This window comes from Balaenoptera physalus (assembly GCF_965194825.1).
Source record: "Balaenoptera physalus genome assembly, chromosome: 1".
NCBI lineage: Eukaryota > Metazoa > Chordata > Mammalia > Artiodactyla > Balaenopteridae > Balaenoptera > Balaenoptera physalus.
In genome coordinates, this window is record NC_138882.1 from 141621361 (window position 1) to 141639799 (window position 18439).

At 41.6% G+C, this 18439-nt stretch overlaps 1 protein-coding gene and 1 pseudogene across 6 annotated transcripts in view; both read right to left on the bottom strand.

The window, feature by feature from the left end:
* The window catches only part of ROR1 (receptor tyrosine kinase like orphan receptor 1), a 408226-nt gene extending 391601 nt beyond the window's left edge, over positions 1-16625 (bottom strand). For all 5 annotated transcript variants that reach the window (XM_082453451.1, XM_082453453.1, XM_082453452.1 and 2 more), the window contains exon 1: positions 5468-16625. In XM_082453451.1, the coding sequence (XP_082309577.1) occupies positions 5468-5558 (91 nt within the window). In that variant the 5' untranslated portion in view covers positions 5559-16625. The remainder of the gene's footprint in view (positions 1-5467) is intronic.
* The window catches only part of LOC309656812 (keratin, type II cytoskeletal 8 pseudogene), a 411180-nt pseudogene that overhangs the window by 125953 nt on the left and 266788 nt on the right, over positions 1-18439 (bottom strand). The window lies entirely within an intron of this gene.

Below are 18439 nucleotides of genomic sequence, written 5' to 3' on the forward strand. Positions count from 1 at the left end.
CTATAAAAGAAGGTCCTTTCTGTACAGAAATACTTGAGAAAATAAACAGTTTGGACTGGTTGATCTTTAGGTCCCTTCCCCCTCTTAAAAAAAAAATCTATGGTTCTATGAGAGAAGAAAAAAAAAAGGAAATGTAAGCAGGCTAAACATTATGAGGGTTGGCTTATCAGTATTTAATAACAGCTTTTGGATCAAAACTCTACAGAACCTTATTTATGGACAGACAGTGACTGTTAAGCAGAACCTTTTTATACAACCTTTTCATCTGAGGATATTGTAGCCTTCTACTGCCTTTCTATTAGTGAGAGATGGGGTGTGAAATTTGCTGGCCCTGCCAACATTATCCCATTAAATTATCTGCCTTCTTTCAATGTAATTCACTCAGGGGCAGCAGTTTGAGACTCAGGCCCTGTGGCTGTTCATGCCTGGGCGTTCTGAGGGGGGGAGGTGTGAAGGAAAAAGTTCAGGTGGTGGTAGCATCCCAATGACATAACATCAATCCACGTTTCACTGCCTTACCAAAATAAAGTGGATGCCACAATTATCCCATTCCTAAACAAACTGAAAACCCCAACCGAGCTTACTGCAACAAAGAGAGAGCCTTTTTACTGCTGTTTATTTTTATTTTGTATTCGTTAGCTTTTTAGATATTCCTGGCATGCAAGTCAGGCTCCGTGTAACAAGCAGCTGCATTTAGTTAAGGATCTCGAAGAGCTCCCCCAACCCAAAGCCCCCACCCCATCATCCCCCGCTTCAACTCCAGAGAACCTTCTCAGAATCACAGAAGACTATTCCTTTCTGTCTGTCTACAGAACAGACCCTCCTGACACACCTTGGGGATTAGGTAAGGCCAAGCTGAGGCTCTTCTGTTTGAGAAAGAGTCCTCGGGGACTTGAGTGTTTCCCAGATGGGGCTGGATTTGCGAGGGTCTGATCCACATCAGGAACTTGGAGTTGGCAAGCCAGCTCTCCCACTAGAGAACACTCTAATAAATCACCCCTTTTCAGCCTACACCCCAAGTTGTACACCAAGATGCAAATACAGAGGCACTTCATCAAAATACATCTCATCGCTGGTTGGAAGGAATTGCCAGACACACTCTTCAAACCGCATCCAAGGTGCAGTTCATTACAGCAATATAATTCCTCCTGATCAGAGGTGCAGACCATAGGGGCCATTCCGGTCTATCTCTGAGTTACAGCAGGTCTTGCTCAGGCAACTCCAGCACAGGAAGGAAAACTGCAATTGGCTGTCTCCAATCATTTCTTATAACCCCTAGATATGGCTAAGAGAACATCCCTTTGCTGCTCTTAGAAAACCTGGGGAAAAGGCACCTTTGGCTCCTACATAACATAAAAATAGTGTAAATTTTAAGACTTAAACCAGGAGAGGCTGTCTAGGGCAGCAGTTAGATAACAGCATGAACTCTTAGCCTCTGTAAGGCCAGCAATGCCATTTCCTAGCCATGTGACCTTGAGAAAGTAATTTAACCTCTCTGTGCCTAAATCAAAATGAGCTAATTATGCCGCCTCCCTCATAGGGTTGTTGTGAGGATTCAGTGAGTTAATACTTGCAAAATGCTTAGAACGGTGACTGGCCTATTGTGAGGATTATGCAAGTGTCTGTTAAATAAATTGTGCAAACACCGGCATCTCAGAATGCTTGGGTTCAGGGAAATACATTCCTGGTAGAGGTCAAAGGATTTGACACCATTCTTCAGCTTCTCTCAGGCCCAATAACAGCCGGCCTGGTGGGAGAGAAAGCAGAAAGTGAGGAGAGATAGAGGCCCCATGGATTGTGCAGATCTGGGCTAAGGCCCAGGACCCCCCCACCAACCCTCAACGTTTTGCAACCTACCCAGGAAGGCAACTCATTGACCCAAGCACCAAACACTCCAAATCAATGGTTCCTATTTTGGGGGGATTGCAGTTTCCTTAAAAAATCAGATTATAGCTAGAAACATACAACCACAAAAATGCACGTTAAATTTTGTGTATTATTTCTGGGAGTTTGCCTAGCCTTAATTTCAGGTACCCCAAGTTAAGACCCTCTAGGCTGGGTGCGCTTCTCCAGTACTTGCCATACATAGTTTCATTTAGATCTCATAACACTCAGGTAAGGCTGAGAAAAACTGATCACCATACCCAGTATGTGTCAGAGAAAAGATTCAAACCCATGTCTGTTAACTCCAACACCTGTGCTCATAACCATTAAGCTCTACTGTTCAGTTCTACTATACTCCCTTCATACTAGAAGATGAGACAAGAAAAGGAAAAATCCTTGAAAATACGCCATGTTGAGTTTTTAACTAGGAAAAGCAAATAACACAACAATTTTACATACAACCAAAAAAGTTATTCTCCATTCATTCCACAAAAATCTATGGCCCACTTACTATATACGTGTATAAACATATGCCATTTATATAGATATATATGTACATTATATATATATATATATAGTCTACAGAGCATTCCTTTCTCCATAGGATGCTGGGTAAAATTTTCAAAAATATTTGAAATGGGGTATGTGGTACCACCAAACCACAGCCAAATTGAACACTAATGAATGCAAGTAACACACCATTTAGAAACTTTCACGTCTCATTTGAGGCCTATGCTCACCATGCAAGAGATGGAGAGAGGAAAATACAGACCAAAGTTAAGTTTGTAAAAGGACTCCTAACTAAATACCAGAAAGATAATCCCAGGTATCAGAATAGCAATACAGCCATCAGGTATACTGAATCAATATTAAAAATTAAATATTCCCAACACACTGCCAGAGGCAGTTGGACCACACCCCTTGTCAATTAGGCCTCTGTGTGGCTCCCCCGGTAGGATTTTCAGGTGTCTCTAATAAAGATGCGGCTCGATGACTTGGTCTCCAGTGTTTTCACCAGGAAAGCTAACAGTCCTGTTGCCCTCAAGAGATTCTGATTCTAGAAGCCGACAGGACAGGCACCTATTAAAACGTCATTGGAAAGTTTACAAAATGACAGCAAACAGTAGCAGGCCACCCCCCTCTGACTCCAAGCAGCCAAACCACAGAATCTACAGGATTCTGAGAGGCCTAGGTGGGTTCTAAAGGCCCTGAGCTCTGGGTACAGTTATCACGGCTTCAGCTTCTTAGAGAGGTTTAGCTCCGGGTTGGTAAAAGGAAGATGGGGAGAAAACAATGAACAGACCAGAAAAAGCAAATGTAAAGGTTTGCTCCTCCTGGCTAACAAAATAGAGAAATGATGGGAGAAATGCTGAGCACTTTTAAAATAAATAAATAAATGAAACATATCTCCCCTTAGGCTGATGATTTCCTGAACCTCTGGCTAAGTTACCTTAAGAATCTTGGATCAGACAAGAAAGTAAATCTGAGTTCCACTAGAAGATTTCTCCCCAGAGAAAATATCAAGCATTCACAGAAATGGAAAGGGATTTATTAGACAATAAATAAGACAGTAATCACTGATTTTAGCTCAATACTGAAGAGTTCAGAATAGGCAATTCTCTTTCTTTAAAAAAAAATTTTCATGGGAGAAAAAGAAACAATTCTAATTCATACGCATGGAGGTCTCACAGAAATGGGACCTAAGAAGTGGCCAAAGCTGGCAGCTTTTATACTTTTTAGACAAAGAAACAATAAATTTGTGAGGAATTTTTTTTAAGGTTTTTAAGCCTGTAGACAATTAAACAAGACAGAATTTGGGTGACTGCTGATAACAAAATTGTCTTACACTCAGCAAAATCATTGCCTGTACATTTATTTAAAGGCAGATAACCAAGGAAAGGTGCACTGTACCCTCCCTCCCCCCTTCCTCCCCTTCCCCATGATCTAAAAGCAACCACCGTTGAAAGCTTATGTAGAAGTAGAGTGAACAGAGGATATAACCAAAGTAATCAAGGCCCCACGCTAGGAGCCTTCCTTGCCTTAGCTAGAATCACCCTGGTTATCTCCACCTCAATTCACCGGGCAACCTGACATCAGAAGGATGTTTACAATGTTTTAGGCAGCATGGCCCCTTCTTTACTTTTCACCCAGGTGTGTGGCATGGAACCAGATGTTTGGCATCAACGAAGCAAACATCCATGTGACCAAGCTGTTTACATTTCATTAGGATTTTTCATCAAGAAGGTGCACTCCCTGCTGATGTACATCTTAATTACAATTAGGAGCTGTATTTACCCCGAGGAGCCTCCAGATTAGCCCAACCACACTACAGGATCAATTTCAGAATCATCCTCCGAAAATGTGGTTCCCACTTCCCCAAAGTCATCTCTAAGAAATCAAAATTCACCCACAACTTCCTTGCAGAGTGTGTTTTCTACTACGAAAAATATTAGCTAGATTTTAGTCGAAACTAATTCTGCAGTCATAGGTCATGGAGCGAATAGATCTTTTCCCCTCAACTGCTAAATAGCCCAGAGCCTTTTCTCCCTAAAAGCACCGCGTTAACTTAAAAATGAAAGATGCATGATAAAAGAGCATGGGTTGGGGCTGCGAGTGGGGGAGGGAAGAATCCAGGGGCTCCAGCACCCCCTCAAGGGACGCATGTTAAAAGTGAGGCCCAAGACCCTGGAGACTTTAATCAACTTTCCCCCTCCAACCTCCAAAGAATGAATCGGCTGTCTCCACAGGCGCAGCCGGGCTCTTCCCTCTCATTGTGTACCGGCTTAGACGCAGCAAGGATCCCAGCTTCCCGCAGCGAGCTAAGACGCTCTGGCTTTCGGTGAAGTCTTTCTCTAACTGTTGCGATTGTCTTTGGAGATTACCAAAATCAAGTATGCATTAGCTGTCTTTTCCCCCCTTGTTTGTAACACACACACACACACGCACGCACACACACACGCACTCTGGAACAGCAGGCCTCCTCTGACAGCACATTTTGCACAAAGTGGCGGCGGCGGCAGCGCACACGTTGTGGCCTCCATCGTGACCCTCCAGAAGGCCGGCGAGCCGGGGATGGTGGAGATGCGAGGCCGCCCGAGCCCCAGGAGGACAGGCTTTTGTTTGGGTCGGTCTGCGGACAGCCTGGGCTCTCGCAGGCACCCCTGAAAATACAAACTCCCTTCTGGACCACGCTCTCCAAGGCGTCTGCGATTTAGGAGCAGGATGGACTTGCCTGAACACCGGTTGGAGTGCGTTAGGGGTCCAGCGAGAGATGGGGGGGGACGAAAAGCATCCCATCGCCCCACGACCCCCAACCCCTCCACGCTTCCTGTCAGCGCTGACAACTGCGGCTGGGAGCCGAGGAAGAAGTCCCCGGGCGCACCCCCGGCCCACAGCGGGGCTCCCGGATGAATCCCCTCGCCTGCCTCCCCGGCGCCTGGAGTCGCGCTGGCAAGACCCCCGACGGGGCGCCGGCCACCCCCCGAGGCGGGCGCGACGCTTCCTGTCTGCCCAGCGCCGGGCGGGCCGGCGGGAGTGTGGCCGGGGCCGGGCGGGCCCGCGAGCCGGCCGATGCTCCTCTTACCTTGGGCAGCGGCCCCACGCGCCGCCAGCAGCAGCGCGGCCAGAAGCGCCAGGAGCGGCGGGCGCGCCCCGCGGCGGCGCGGCCGGTGCATTCCTCCTCTCGCGGCGGCGGCGGCGGCGGCTCCCAGGCCGCGCGCAGAACATCCACGGGCTCTGCCCGGGGTCCCGGCCACCTCGTCCCGGCCGCTCTCCCCACAGGATGCCGGGGGCGTCGGAGAAGTTCTTTGTCTCTCTAACCTGCTCCTTCGCCTCCGCCCGGCCGCTCAGGACCCCGCAAACGCGGTCCCTCCCCAGCCCTCTGGCTGCAGCCTCGCCGCGTCCGGACGGTCAGTTCAGTCCGGGGCTGTCGGGGTCGCACTCGCGGACTGCGAGTCTCGCCGGCTCGGGCTCTGAGAAGAGCGCGCCCTGCGCCCGGCGGCTGCCGTCCCGGGGCTCCCTCCGTGGCGGCCGCGGCGGCTCCTCCTGCTCTGCGCGCTCGCTCTCTTGCTCTCAGCCTCCCTCAACTTGTCACTTTCCACCAACTCTCCAGCCTAGCGCCCGGGCCCCGACCAATGGCAGAGGCGGGCCCAGGCCGGCGACCCAGCGCCCTCTGCTGCTGCCTCTCAACACCCGCACCCTCCCAGACGTCCCAAAAGTCGTTGCTCCCGCGCCTCCCCTGCCCCACGACACCTCAAACCTGCAGCGGGACTTGAGCCCAGCGGGCCCTTGGGGCCATTTGACAGAAAGGGAAACCGAGGCTCAGGGAGACTTGTCGGGCTTCGCAAACCGGTTCGTGGCTGAATGACTTAGGAGACCCAGATTCTAGCGGCCTCAGCTCTGCCACTGTTAGCTGTGTGACCCCGGGTAATAGAACGTTTAGTGATATCATGAAATTTCCCTTCGGAGTTTCTCTTTGACCCAAGTGATTTATGTTTTCCCATTTTGTCTTCAATTTCTAGTTTCACGGCCTTGAAATCAATGTCATCTGTACTGTTTCCTTATGGAGATGTATTGAGGATTTCTCTGTGGTCAGTTTTTGTCAATGTCCCCTTGGTCTCTTGAAAGGTGTTTTTCTGTCTTCAGAATGTGGAGATAGGTGACTATCTCAATTTGACCTTTATATTATGTTTCTTAGGCCTTCTGTGTCTTTGCATATTTTTTTGTCCGGTTGCTCGGCCAAAGGGGTCATTAAAGTCTCCTACTAACTGTATGTTTTTGTCCATTTCTCCTGGTTAAGCGTTATGAATTTTGTGGTACATAAATACTCATGACCTTGTGGAGAGGGCCTTTGATCATATGGAGTGGTGATCACCTGCTGGGTTCCAGGCCCTGCTTTAGGCTATGAGGATGCAAGAGCAAAAAGAGACACCAGTCAGTCTTGGCCTAGAGGAACACCGAGAAGCCCACAGTATAGATAATCATTTATTGAATACCTCCTGTTTGCCTACTGCTTTGTGTGCATTTAGCTCCTGAATCTTCCATTGACAGTTAAAAAAAAAAAGTCATTACGAATTTTTACATCTCTTTGCACTTTTACATAGATTATCCTCATAATACAGTTTTAGAGATTGAAATGCAAAAAAGAGTAAGTGACTTGCCCACAGTCACGAAGACAATGGATGGCCAAGCCAAGACCCAGTCTCTTTGCCATGACGGGCCTAAAAGTTCTTGGCCAGAGCCTAGCATATAACAAGCACTCGATGAGTGGCAGTGGTTATTATTGCTTCAGCAATAGCCTCTGAGAACCTAGCTTTAGGATTTTATAATGAGCAGTCACCTCATTGAAGGCAAGGACTTTGTAGCCCAGATTCTGTCCCAGTAGGTCCTAGACTCTAGGCTCACCGCCCTCTGCCTTCAGGCAGGTGAATGACTAACCCATGTGGGACAAACAGTCACTTATTCTTCTCAGGACTTCAGGGCAGGAGTGTCCCCAGCTGCCTTGATAGCTTTTCCCCTTTCTATCACTCTGACCTGAGGTCAAGGAATGATGGACAGAGAGGCCTTGGGTCAACCAGTTTATCGCCCAAATAGGTCTGTCCTCAAGTTTCTCTGCCTGAGACCCATTCAATCCTGTCTCAATTATCTCCTGTCACTTGCCTGAGGAACTTACTGCACAAGGTTCTCTTGTTAGAAAACTGTCTTTGATGGTCGGCCTCAATACACCATGGTCCAGAAATCAGAGGAATCTCAGGACACTGCACATTGCTGAACAGTCTTCCGTCGTCTACAGAACAACACTTAGTTGCCAGACAAGGAGCCTTCTCTGTTCTACCCACCCTGCCCCCAAACCCCACCCCATACCGGCTTGGCCCAGGTATCTTAGGTAACAGACGGCTGCCAGCGCTGAGTATACAGAACTTAATGGCACTTTTATCAGTACTTAAACCTTCCAGGAACTTAATCACAGAATCATAGACGTGAGGAATGTGACAGCTGGAAAGGGCCCCGGAAATTACCCCCCTTAACATTTTATAGAGGAGAAACATGGGAGTCAGAGAGGTGAAACTTCCTGGCCCAAGGTCCCACAGCTGGCCAGAGCCAAAAGTGGAACCTGCATCGACCAGTCCAGACCCAGGTAAGCACTCCCTCAGTCATCCCAGATCCCTGGAAGTTTAGCTGTAACATACTAGTTCCCAAAGGATAGGCTACAAAAAGGCTCTTCCTGTTTAAAAAAAAGACAAAGGAAATATTTATGCAAGTTCAGTAAATGCCAGTGCTGATGAGTACAGGCTGCCTGGATGCATGCTCCAGCTTTTCTTGTCTCTGCTGAGTGACCGTGGACAAATATCTTAGTCCCTCTGTGCTTCAGGCTCTCGTCTTCAAAGTGGTGATGATAATAATAGTACCTGTTCCATACTGCTATGAATGTTAAATGAGTTAACTCACATAAAGTGCTTTTATGAGAATCTAGCACAGAGAAGGCACTTAAAAAATGTTATAAATATCATAACACTATTATTATTATTATTATTTACATACACGAGCTTACTTAGGCCATCAAAATTCCCATGAGGTCGGTGTCATCTTTATTTTTCACAGACGAAGAAATTAATCTAAAATGAGGTTAAGAAACTTGCCCCAAAGTTGCTTAACCTCTTTCATTAGTTAAAAGAAAATACAAATATATACTTCACAGAATGGGAAATTTCAATTAAATAAAAAATGTGACATGCTTAGCACAGGGCCTGATACTGAGCTTCTGCTTAATAAATGTTTTTATCACTCTCAAAAAAAAAAAAAAAAGGAAACAAACTTGCCCAAAGCCATAAAATTAAGGCAAAAATGTAGGACTCAAGCTTAAGTCAAATCTCTCTACATTATACCCAAGTGATGGGATGTGTGAAAAGATATAAGCAATAGAAATGTTCCTCTTGCAGGCCTTCTGTGTACCTGCCCTCTTCCTTAACCACTCCAGTAATTGATACAAATGGATCAGATAATCCAGGAGGAGCCACTCTCTTCAGAGTCCTGGCTCCAGCTATGAGGTACCAGCTGAGGTTCCTGCTGCTGAAGGAGGCCACCATCCACCATGGCCTCTCCCACAAGCACACACTCATGGCTCTGTTTATTATCACTGTGGACACTTAGAAGGCACAACTATGGGTAAGTCATAGTGGGAAGGTGGAAAAGGAGCAGGATAGTGGCAAATCAATGGGGTCAAGTGCCAAGGAGAACGTAAAAGAAACTACCATACATTTCAGAAAGTTGTTGGAGAGAGAGATTCATTTGGCGCATTTCCTTGATATACCCAACAAATATAACCATTAATTTTTCATCTTGGAGAAACCAAGTAGCGTGATGTTTACAAGTGAGGACTCAGGAGCCAGATTACATGGATTCAAATCCTGGCTTTGCACTTAATAGCTGCGAGAGCTTGAATCTCTGTAAAGAAACATAGTAGTAATACTTAACATCTTAGTTTGCTCTGAAGATTAAATTAGTTAACACTTGTAAAGGGTTCAGTACAGTGCCTATCACACAGTAAGCAGCCAATATTTATGAGCTATTATAATTAGTGATTAAGATCAGGGGCCCTAGCGTTAGACAGACCTGGCTGGATGACCTGAACAAACAATTTTACTTCTTTATGATGTAATTTTCTCATCTGAAAAAAAAGATAATAATAGACCCATTCCTATAAAGTTATTTTGATTATAAAATAATATACTATATACCCTGAATATAAAGGTCTCAACACAGTGTTTAACATGGTGCCTATTCAATGAATTGTTTATTATTTTTTTTCTCCAAACTTCTACATTATGGGGTGGGAGAGGGGCATTAATTTGGTGATCATACAGCCTGGATTTCTAGCACAATCTTGATTTCATATATTTTTTCCATTAGCTTCACAGGTCCATTCGTATAGGGGTAAAAAAGATGATTAAAAAGATAAATGTGCTTCCCTGTTACACCCCAATGTTGTGCTCTTCTTGTCCATACTATACCTTTGAGATACCGTGTGTGTGTGTGTGTGTGTGTGTGTGTGTGTGTAACATCTCCTCAACCTAGTATCACCATCAGAATTTCATTAACAAGAAATTCAAGAACAGTATAGTATTGTTAGTAACTAATACCAAGATGTTACAGCCTATAAAATCTTCTGAAAGAAAACAGGAGAAAATCTTAGCAGTCTTGGGTTTGGTGAAGATTTATTGTAGAAGAAACAAAAGCCATGAACTGTAAAAGAAAATATTGATAAGTTGGACTTCTTCAAAATTAAAAGCTATTGCTTTTTGAAAGACATTGTTATGAAAATAAAAAGGTAAGCCACAGCCTAGGGTAAAATATTAGCAAAGCATATGTCTGACTAAGGACTTGCATCTGGAATATACAAAGCACTCTTACAACTCATTGATAAGAAGAGAAACAACCTAATTCTAAAAATGGGCAAAGTATTTGAACAAAATACACCAGAGAAGATATACAGATGTCAAAGAAACACATGAAAAGATGTTCAGCATCATTAATAATCAAGGAAATGCAATGTAAAACCATGTTGCAATACTACTACATACCTACTAGAGTGGCTAAAGGTAAAAAGATGAACCATATCAAGTGTTGGCAAGGATGTGGAGCAACTAAAACGTTCATACATTGCTGATGGGAATGTAAAATGGTACAATCACTTTGAAAAACAGTTTTGCAGTTAAGAGCTAAACGTACATCTACCATTTGATCCAGCCATTCCACTTCTAGGTATTTACCCAAGACAAATGAAAACATATTTCCAAAGACTTTCGCATGAAAATTTATAGCAGCTTTATTTGTAATTGCCAAAAATTGGAAACAACGCAAATGTCCATCAACTGGTGAAAGGATAAACCCTAGTGTCCATACAATGAAATACTACTCATCAGTAAAAAGGAATGAATTATTAATACATATAATGACATGGATGGATACAAAAATAATTATACTGAGTGAAAGAAGCTAGATTTTTAAAAATAATATATACTACTTGATTCAATTTATATAAAATTCTAGAAAATGCAAACTAATCTATAATGACAAAAAATATATTACTGTTTACCTGGGGACAGAGAATTGGAAGGATGGATGACAAACAGGCATAACAACACTTTTGGGAGTGATGGATATGTTTATTATCTTGTTTGTGGTTATGGTTTTATAGATGTATACGTATGTCAAAACTCATTGCAGCAGTCTAGATCCAATCATGTGATAGAAACCACACCATAGACTAAGCAGGAGAAGTTTAATTCTAATTCTTTCTATGAATTAATAACTGTGATAAAAGAGTAACTATAAGATATAAGGAAACTAGATATGTTACAAACTTAAAAGAGGTTCAGACCTCATTGGAGAAGGTATGGTTCAGCCCACCAGGCAGCAGTGACATTCACCGACTTGTCCAGACTAGAGCAAGCAATAGGGCCCCTTCTTGAGAGCAACTAATGGCATGAGCATGCAGTGGGAGTCTGGGTGCTGGTGTGGACAGGAGGCTATCAGAACATGTGACCAGTGAGGGGTTTTCAGAGGGAGCTGCAGCTCTGTGTGTACCCCTCTACTGCTTGGAGCCACAGGTGGGCTGTGGGGACTTACCAAAGGAACATCTGCTCAGTATGTGACCATCTTAGCCACAGGTGACTGCATACAAGCCACACTGGGGCTTTGGTTTCCATGCTGAGAAGGCTATGAGAAAGATTATCAGCAGGCCAAGGCTAGAAGGTGGCAGAGAGATGGAGTTCTGGGCCTGTGCTGGGGCAACCACCACCTGTGTTCTCACACCCACACCACTTGGCCCATGCTGGGAACTGCAAGAAGCCTCTTCCTCCTGCAATGTCCCTCCAGACCTGGCTATGGAAAAAGCTCACTTTAAAGGACAAATACTTAAAGAAATTCCATTATTTAGTATATAGCTTATACTGAAGGGTGCACTCAGAACTGAGAATAATAAGTTGATAATTGACATGCTCATCAAATTGTACACTTTAACAGCTCATGCAACTCAATATCAAAAAGCCAAACAACACAATCAAAAAGTGGGCAGAAGACCTAAATAGACATTTCTCCAAGGAAGACATACAGATGGCCAACAGGCACATGAAAATATGCTCCAACATCGCTAATTACTAGAGAAATGCAAATCAAAACGAAAATGAGATATCACCTCACACCAGTAAGAATGGCCATCATCAAAAAGTCTATAAATAATCAAATGCTGGAGAGGGTATGGAGAAATGAGAACCCTTCTATACTGTTGGTGGGAATGTAAATTGGTGCAGCCACTGTGGAAAACAGCCTGGAGGTTCCTTAAAAAACTAAAAATAGAGTTACCATATGATCCAGCAATCTCACTCCTGGGAATATACAAAAACTCTAATTCAGAAAGATATATGCACCCCATTGTTCATAGCAGCACTATTTACGATAGGCAAGACATGGAAGCAACCTAAGTGTCCATCAACAGATGAATGGATAAAGAAGATGTGGCATATATGTACAATGGAATATTACACAGCCATAAAAAAGAATGAAATATTGCCATTTGCAGCAACATGGATGGACATACAGATTATTATACTAAGTGAAGTAAGTCAGAGAAAGATAAATATTATATGATATCACTTATATGTGGAATCTAAAGAATAATGCAAATCAACTTATTTACCAAATAGAAACAGACTCACAGCATAGAAAACAAACTTATGGTTACAAAAGGGGGAATGAGGGAGGGATAAATTAGGAGTATGAGATTAATAGATATACACCACTATATATAAAACAGATAAACAACCAGGATTTACTGTATAGCACATGGAACTATATTCAGTATCTTGTAATAACCAATAATGGAAAAGAATCTGATGTGGTACACCTAAAGCTAACACAATATTGTAAATCAACTACAATTTAATAAATTAAAATTTTAAAAAAATGTACACTTTAAATATATTCAATTTAAAGTATGTATGTCAGTTACACCTCAATAAACTTTCATAGTAAATAATACATGCTGACAGCCAAAGAATACCATTTGGAGAAAGGTTCTAAACATAAGAGAGAAAAATAAATAAGAAAAAATACCTTGGAAGAAATAGACTATTTAGATAGAAGAAAACTTACACACACACACACACACACACACACACACATTCTATCATTCACACATTCAGAAGGACAAGTGAAGAGATTGTTCTTATAGAATAAGAACAGTTTGCAGGGGATGAGGAGGGGGAGGAATATGTAGTGAACAACAATAGTCCTGGAAATTAAAAATAATTATTATGTCTGAAATAAAAAGAAAAGCCTTGGAGAAATGCTTTCAAAATTCTGAAGGAGGGCTTCCCTGGTGGTGCAGTGGTTGAGAATCTGCCTGCCAATGCAGGGGACACGGGTTCGAGCCCTGGTCTGGGAAGATCCCACATGCCGCGGAGCAACTGGGCCCGTGAGCCACAACTACTGATCCTGCGCGTCTGGAGCCTGTGCTCCACAACAAGAGAGGCCGCGATAGTGAGGCCCGCGCACCACGATGAAGAGTGGCCCCCGCTTGCCGCAACTAGAGAAAGCCCTCACACAGAAACAAAGACCCAACACAACCAAAAATAAATTAATTAATTAATTAAAAAAAATAAAAATTCTGAAGGAAAATTATTTTTTACTTAGAATTCTATACTCAGCTAAACTATCATTTGAAGTGAGAGCAGAACATCTGCTGACATGCAAATCCTCAGAAGTGTCTTCCATGTACCCTATGTTAGTTTCTTATGGCCTCCGTAACAAATTACCACAAACTTGGTGATTTAAAACAATACCAATTTACTCTCTTAGTTTGGTAGGCTTGAAGTCCAAAATCAGTTTTACAGGGCTAAAGTCAAGGTATCAACAGGGCTGGTTCCTTCTGGAGGCTCTAGGGAAGAATATGGTTTTTCCAGCTTCTAGAGCTGCATTCCTTAGCTCATGGCCCCTTCCTCCATCTTCAAAGCCAGCAGTGTAGCATCTTCAAATCTCTCTCCACTTCATCTTCATATCTTCTCTCTTATAAGGACTTTTGTGATTACACAGGACCCACTTGGATAATCCAGGATAATCTCCTCATCACAAAATTCTTAAATTAATCACATCTGCAAAGTCTCTTTTGCTATGTAAAGAAATGAATTCACAGGCGCTGGGGATTAGGATATGGGGTCTTTGGGAAGCCATTACTCAGCCTACCACATACCCTCTCCAAGGACACTATCAGAGAATATATGGCAGCTATTCAGAAAGTAAACCAAAAAAAAAAGAAAGAAAGAAAGAAAAAAATGGACACTTGGAATCTAGGAAAAAGGGGAGAGGAATTTTCAGGATGTTAATGAAAGCATGTTCCAGGAGCGAAACAGAATAATTGAACAGGGAGAATTAGCCAAAATTGGAACAGGTCCAAAGACTCTAGGAGAAAAATCACCATCTGATAGAATCTCAGGTGGATTTAAGTCTAAGAAAAACTTGCTTTTGAGGAAAAGATTTGGGATGAATTGATGAGAAACATATAGAAAACCAAACAAACAAATACAAACAATGATTAACTCCATGAAATACAAAAAAAGTTGTACAAAAAAGGAAAACTAAACATAGTATGTTATATGGTTTAGCTGTAGCTAGAGACTACACAGACATAACACCACAAACACTGAATCTAACCAAAATTACAATCAATTATGAGAGAGTGGGAGGATGGGAAGTATAGAGTGGGGGGGGGGTGATTATGAAAGAGAGCTCATATTTCATAGTGGAATTTAATAGATAACGACTAACCACAAGGTCCTACTGTATAGCACAGAAAACTATATTCAATATCTTATGATAACCATAATGGAAAAGAATATTTTAAAAAACAAACAGCCCAGTAAAAAATGGGCAGAAGACCGAAATAGACAGTTCTCCAAAGAAGACATACAGATGACCAAGAGGCACATGAAAAGCTGCTCAACATCACTAATCATTAGAGAAATGCAAATCAAAACTACAATGAGGTATCACCTCACACCAGTCAGAATGGCCATCATCAAAAAATCTACAAACAATAAATGCTGGAGAGGGTGTGGAGAAAAGGGAACCCTCTTGCACTGTTGGTGGGAATGTAAATTGATACAGCCACTATGGAGAACAGTTTGGAGGTTCCTTAAAAAACTAAAACTAGAACTACTATATGATCCTGCAGTCCCACTAGTGGGCATATACCCAGAGAAAACCATAATTCAAAAAGACACATGCACCCCAATGTTCATTGCAGCACTATTTACAATAGCCAGGACATGGAAGCAACTTAAATATCCATCGACAGATGAATGGATAAAGAAGATGTGGTACATATATGCAATGGAATATTACTCAGCCATAAAAAGGAACAAAATTGGGTCATTTGTAGAGGCGTGGATGGACCTAGAGTCTGTCATACAGAGTGAAGTAAGTCAGAAAAAGAAAAACAAATATCATATATTAACTCATATATGTGGAATCTAGAAAAATGGTACAGATGAACCTATTTGTAGGGCAGGAATAGAGACACAGACATGGAGAACAGATGTGTGAACACGGGGGTGGGAAGGGGGAGAGGGATGAATTGGGAGATTGGGATTGACATATATACACTACCGTGTGTAAAACAAATAGCTAGTGGGAACCTGCTGTGTAGTGCAAGGAGCTCAGCTCGGTGCTCTGTGATGACCTAGATGGGTGGGATTGGGCGGGGGGTAGGAGAGAGGTCAAAGAGGGAGGGGATATATGTATACATATAGCTGATTCACTTCGTTGTACAGCAGAAACTAACACGACATTGTAAAACAACTATACCCCAATAAGAAAAAAGAATGTGTGTGTGTGTGTGTGTGTGTGTATATATATGTGTGTGTGTGCATATATAGGTGTATATGTATATGTAAAACTGAATCACTTTGCTGCACAGCAGAAATTAGCACAACTTTGTAAATCAACTATACTTCAATTAAAAACTAAAAAATAAATAATGACTAAAACTGAAATATCAAGATGCAGCTATATGTTATTTAAGATCACGAAGAGAAATACTGAAAGGATTGAAAGAATTGAAATCAAGAAGTAGGTGTGGGAAAGGGGGGTGGATGACGGGAGGACACCAGAATCAATGAGAGGCTCAGTAGTGGCCCTCCTCTGCAAGGCCAGAGCAGATGTTAAGAGATGCTGTTAGAAAATGGATCGTTGATGGTAATAGGGATAATAATATCCCAAAATAAAGGCCAGGTGGAAGTGCTTAACCAAAGACGCAACATGGACACAATTATTGTGATGAGTAGTAGGCTGGAGGGGGAGCCAGGGAAGCCTGGCTCACAGAGCTATGGAGATGTTTAAAAGAACACAGCATCCCTAGGAGCAAATTATGTGGGCAGGCAACAAGGACGTTGCTCAAACCATTCAGCCAAAATTAATCAAGGATGGATGATCAGGAGGTGGAAGGCAGCTGCCCCAGTAAAAAAAAAAAAAAAAATCATGGTACTTTACTAGGTTCCAGGCCAGGACCAGTTTTCTGACCAGAACTCAGTTGACTAAGGGAGAGGCAGATCCTCAGGAAGAAAGTCCCTACAACAGTGCAGCAATTATAAAAGAAAGAGCTCTTGCCCAAGTAGGGTACAAGTGGCCCTGTTGCTTGGGCCCATATGACTCAGTAGATCCTGTATTATTTGAAGGTGTCTGTAGTGGGAAAATATTCCATTGTATGTACCACATCTTCTTTATTCATTCCTCTATCGATGGACATTTAGTTTGCTTCCCTGTCTTGACTATTAGATTATCATACTAAGTAAAGTAACTCAGACAGAGAAAGACAAATATCATATGATATCACTTATATGTGAAATCTTTTAAAAATGATACAGATGAATTATTTACAAAACAGAAACAGACTCACAGACTTCGAAAACAAACTTATAGTTACAAAAGGAGAAAGGTGGTGGGAGGGATAAATTAGGAGTTTGAGATTAACATATACATACTACTATATATAAAGTAGATAATCAACAAGGACCTACTGTATAGCACAGGGAACTCTACTCAGTATTCTGTAATGACCTATATGGGAAAAGAATCTGAAAAAAATGGAATATATGTATGTATAACTGAATCACTTTGCTGTACACCTGAAACTAACACAATATTATAAATCAACTATACTCCAATATAAAATAAAAATTAAATTAAAATAAGCAGCATCCTTTTCCTGATGATCAGGGCCAATTACTCCTGCCAGGATGATAACTCCTTTACTTGCCTACTGGCCCTTTGGTATGAGGAACATAAAGTAACAGGACAGTAGCTTAAAATTTAATGGGACTCTTATTGTGAGCTTAGTGGAAGAGTTCCTTCTATGGGGGCAAAGTCCCAGGTTATGAGAAAGCGAAAAGCAAATTTCATATTTGCTATATTCAAGAGATACACACAGTTGAAATATAAAAATACAGGTTGAAAGCAAAAGCATAAAAAAAAGGTACACTACACCAATAGTAATTATAAGAAAATTGGTGTGGCTTTAATATCGTCAGACAAAATAGTCTTCAAAACAAAGAGTATTGCTAGAGATAAAACGGGATGTTTCATAATGCTAAGAATCAATTCATCAAGAACACATAAAAATTCTAAATTTTTTTGTGTTTATGCATATATGCTCCTAAATGTGTATGCTCCTAATAATAGAGCTTAAAAGTATGTGGGAAGTAAAAATTGATAAAACTAAAGATAGAATAGAAAATGAACAATCATAACTGGAGACAAATACTTCTTAGTAATCGACAGAAAAAAATATAATTGGTAAGGATATAAAAAACTTGAACACTATTAATCAACTTGATGTAGTAGATGTTTATGGAACCCTATATCCAAAAACTAAAGAATACATATTCTTTTCAAGCATTTACAGAGCATTCATCAAGAAGGACTATATGTTAAGCAATAAAATAAATCGCAATAAATTTCAAAAGACCAAAATCATACAGAGTATATTCTCTAACCACAAGTCAAATAAATTAGAAACCAGTAATAAGATACATGTAGACCATCCATAGAGATTTGAGAATTAATTAACATTTTTTAATAACTCTGAAATCAAAGAACAATTCACAAGGAAAATTAGAGAATATGTTGAACTAAATGACAAGGAAAACACAACATATTAAAATTTAGGGGATATAGCTACAGTGGTATAAAGAGGAAATTCATAACTTTAAATGTTTATATAAGGAAACAAGCTCTAAAATTATGATCTAAGCTTCCCTATCAGCAAGCTGGAAAAGAAAGAGCAAGATAAGCCCAAAGTTAGCAGAAGAAATGAGGATAAGAAAAAATAAATTAATGAAATAGAAAACAAATAATAGATAAAAATCAACAAAGCCAAATTTAGTTCTTTGAAAATATTAATACAGTTGATAAACCCCTAGTAATATTGATTAATAAAAATAAAAAACATAAATTAAAAAAACTCTAGTAATATTGATTAATAAAAATAAAAATAACCCTACAA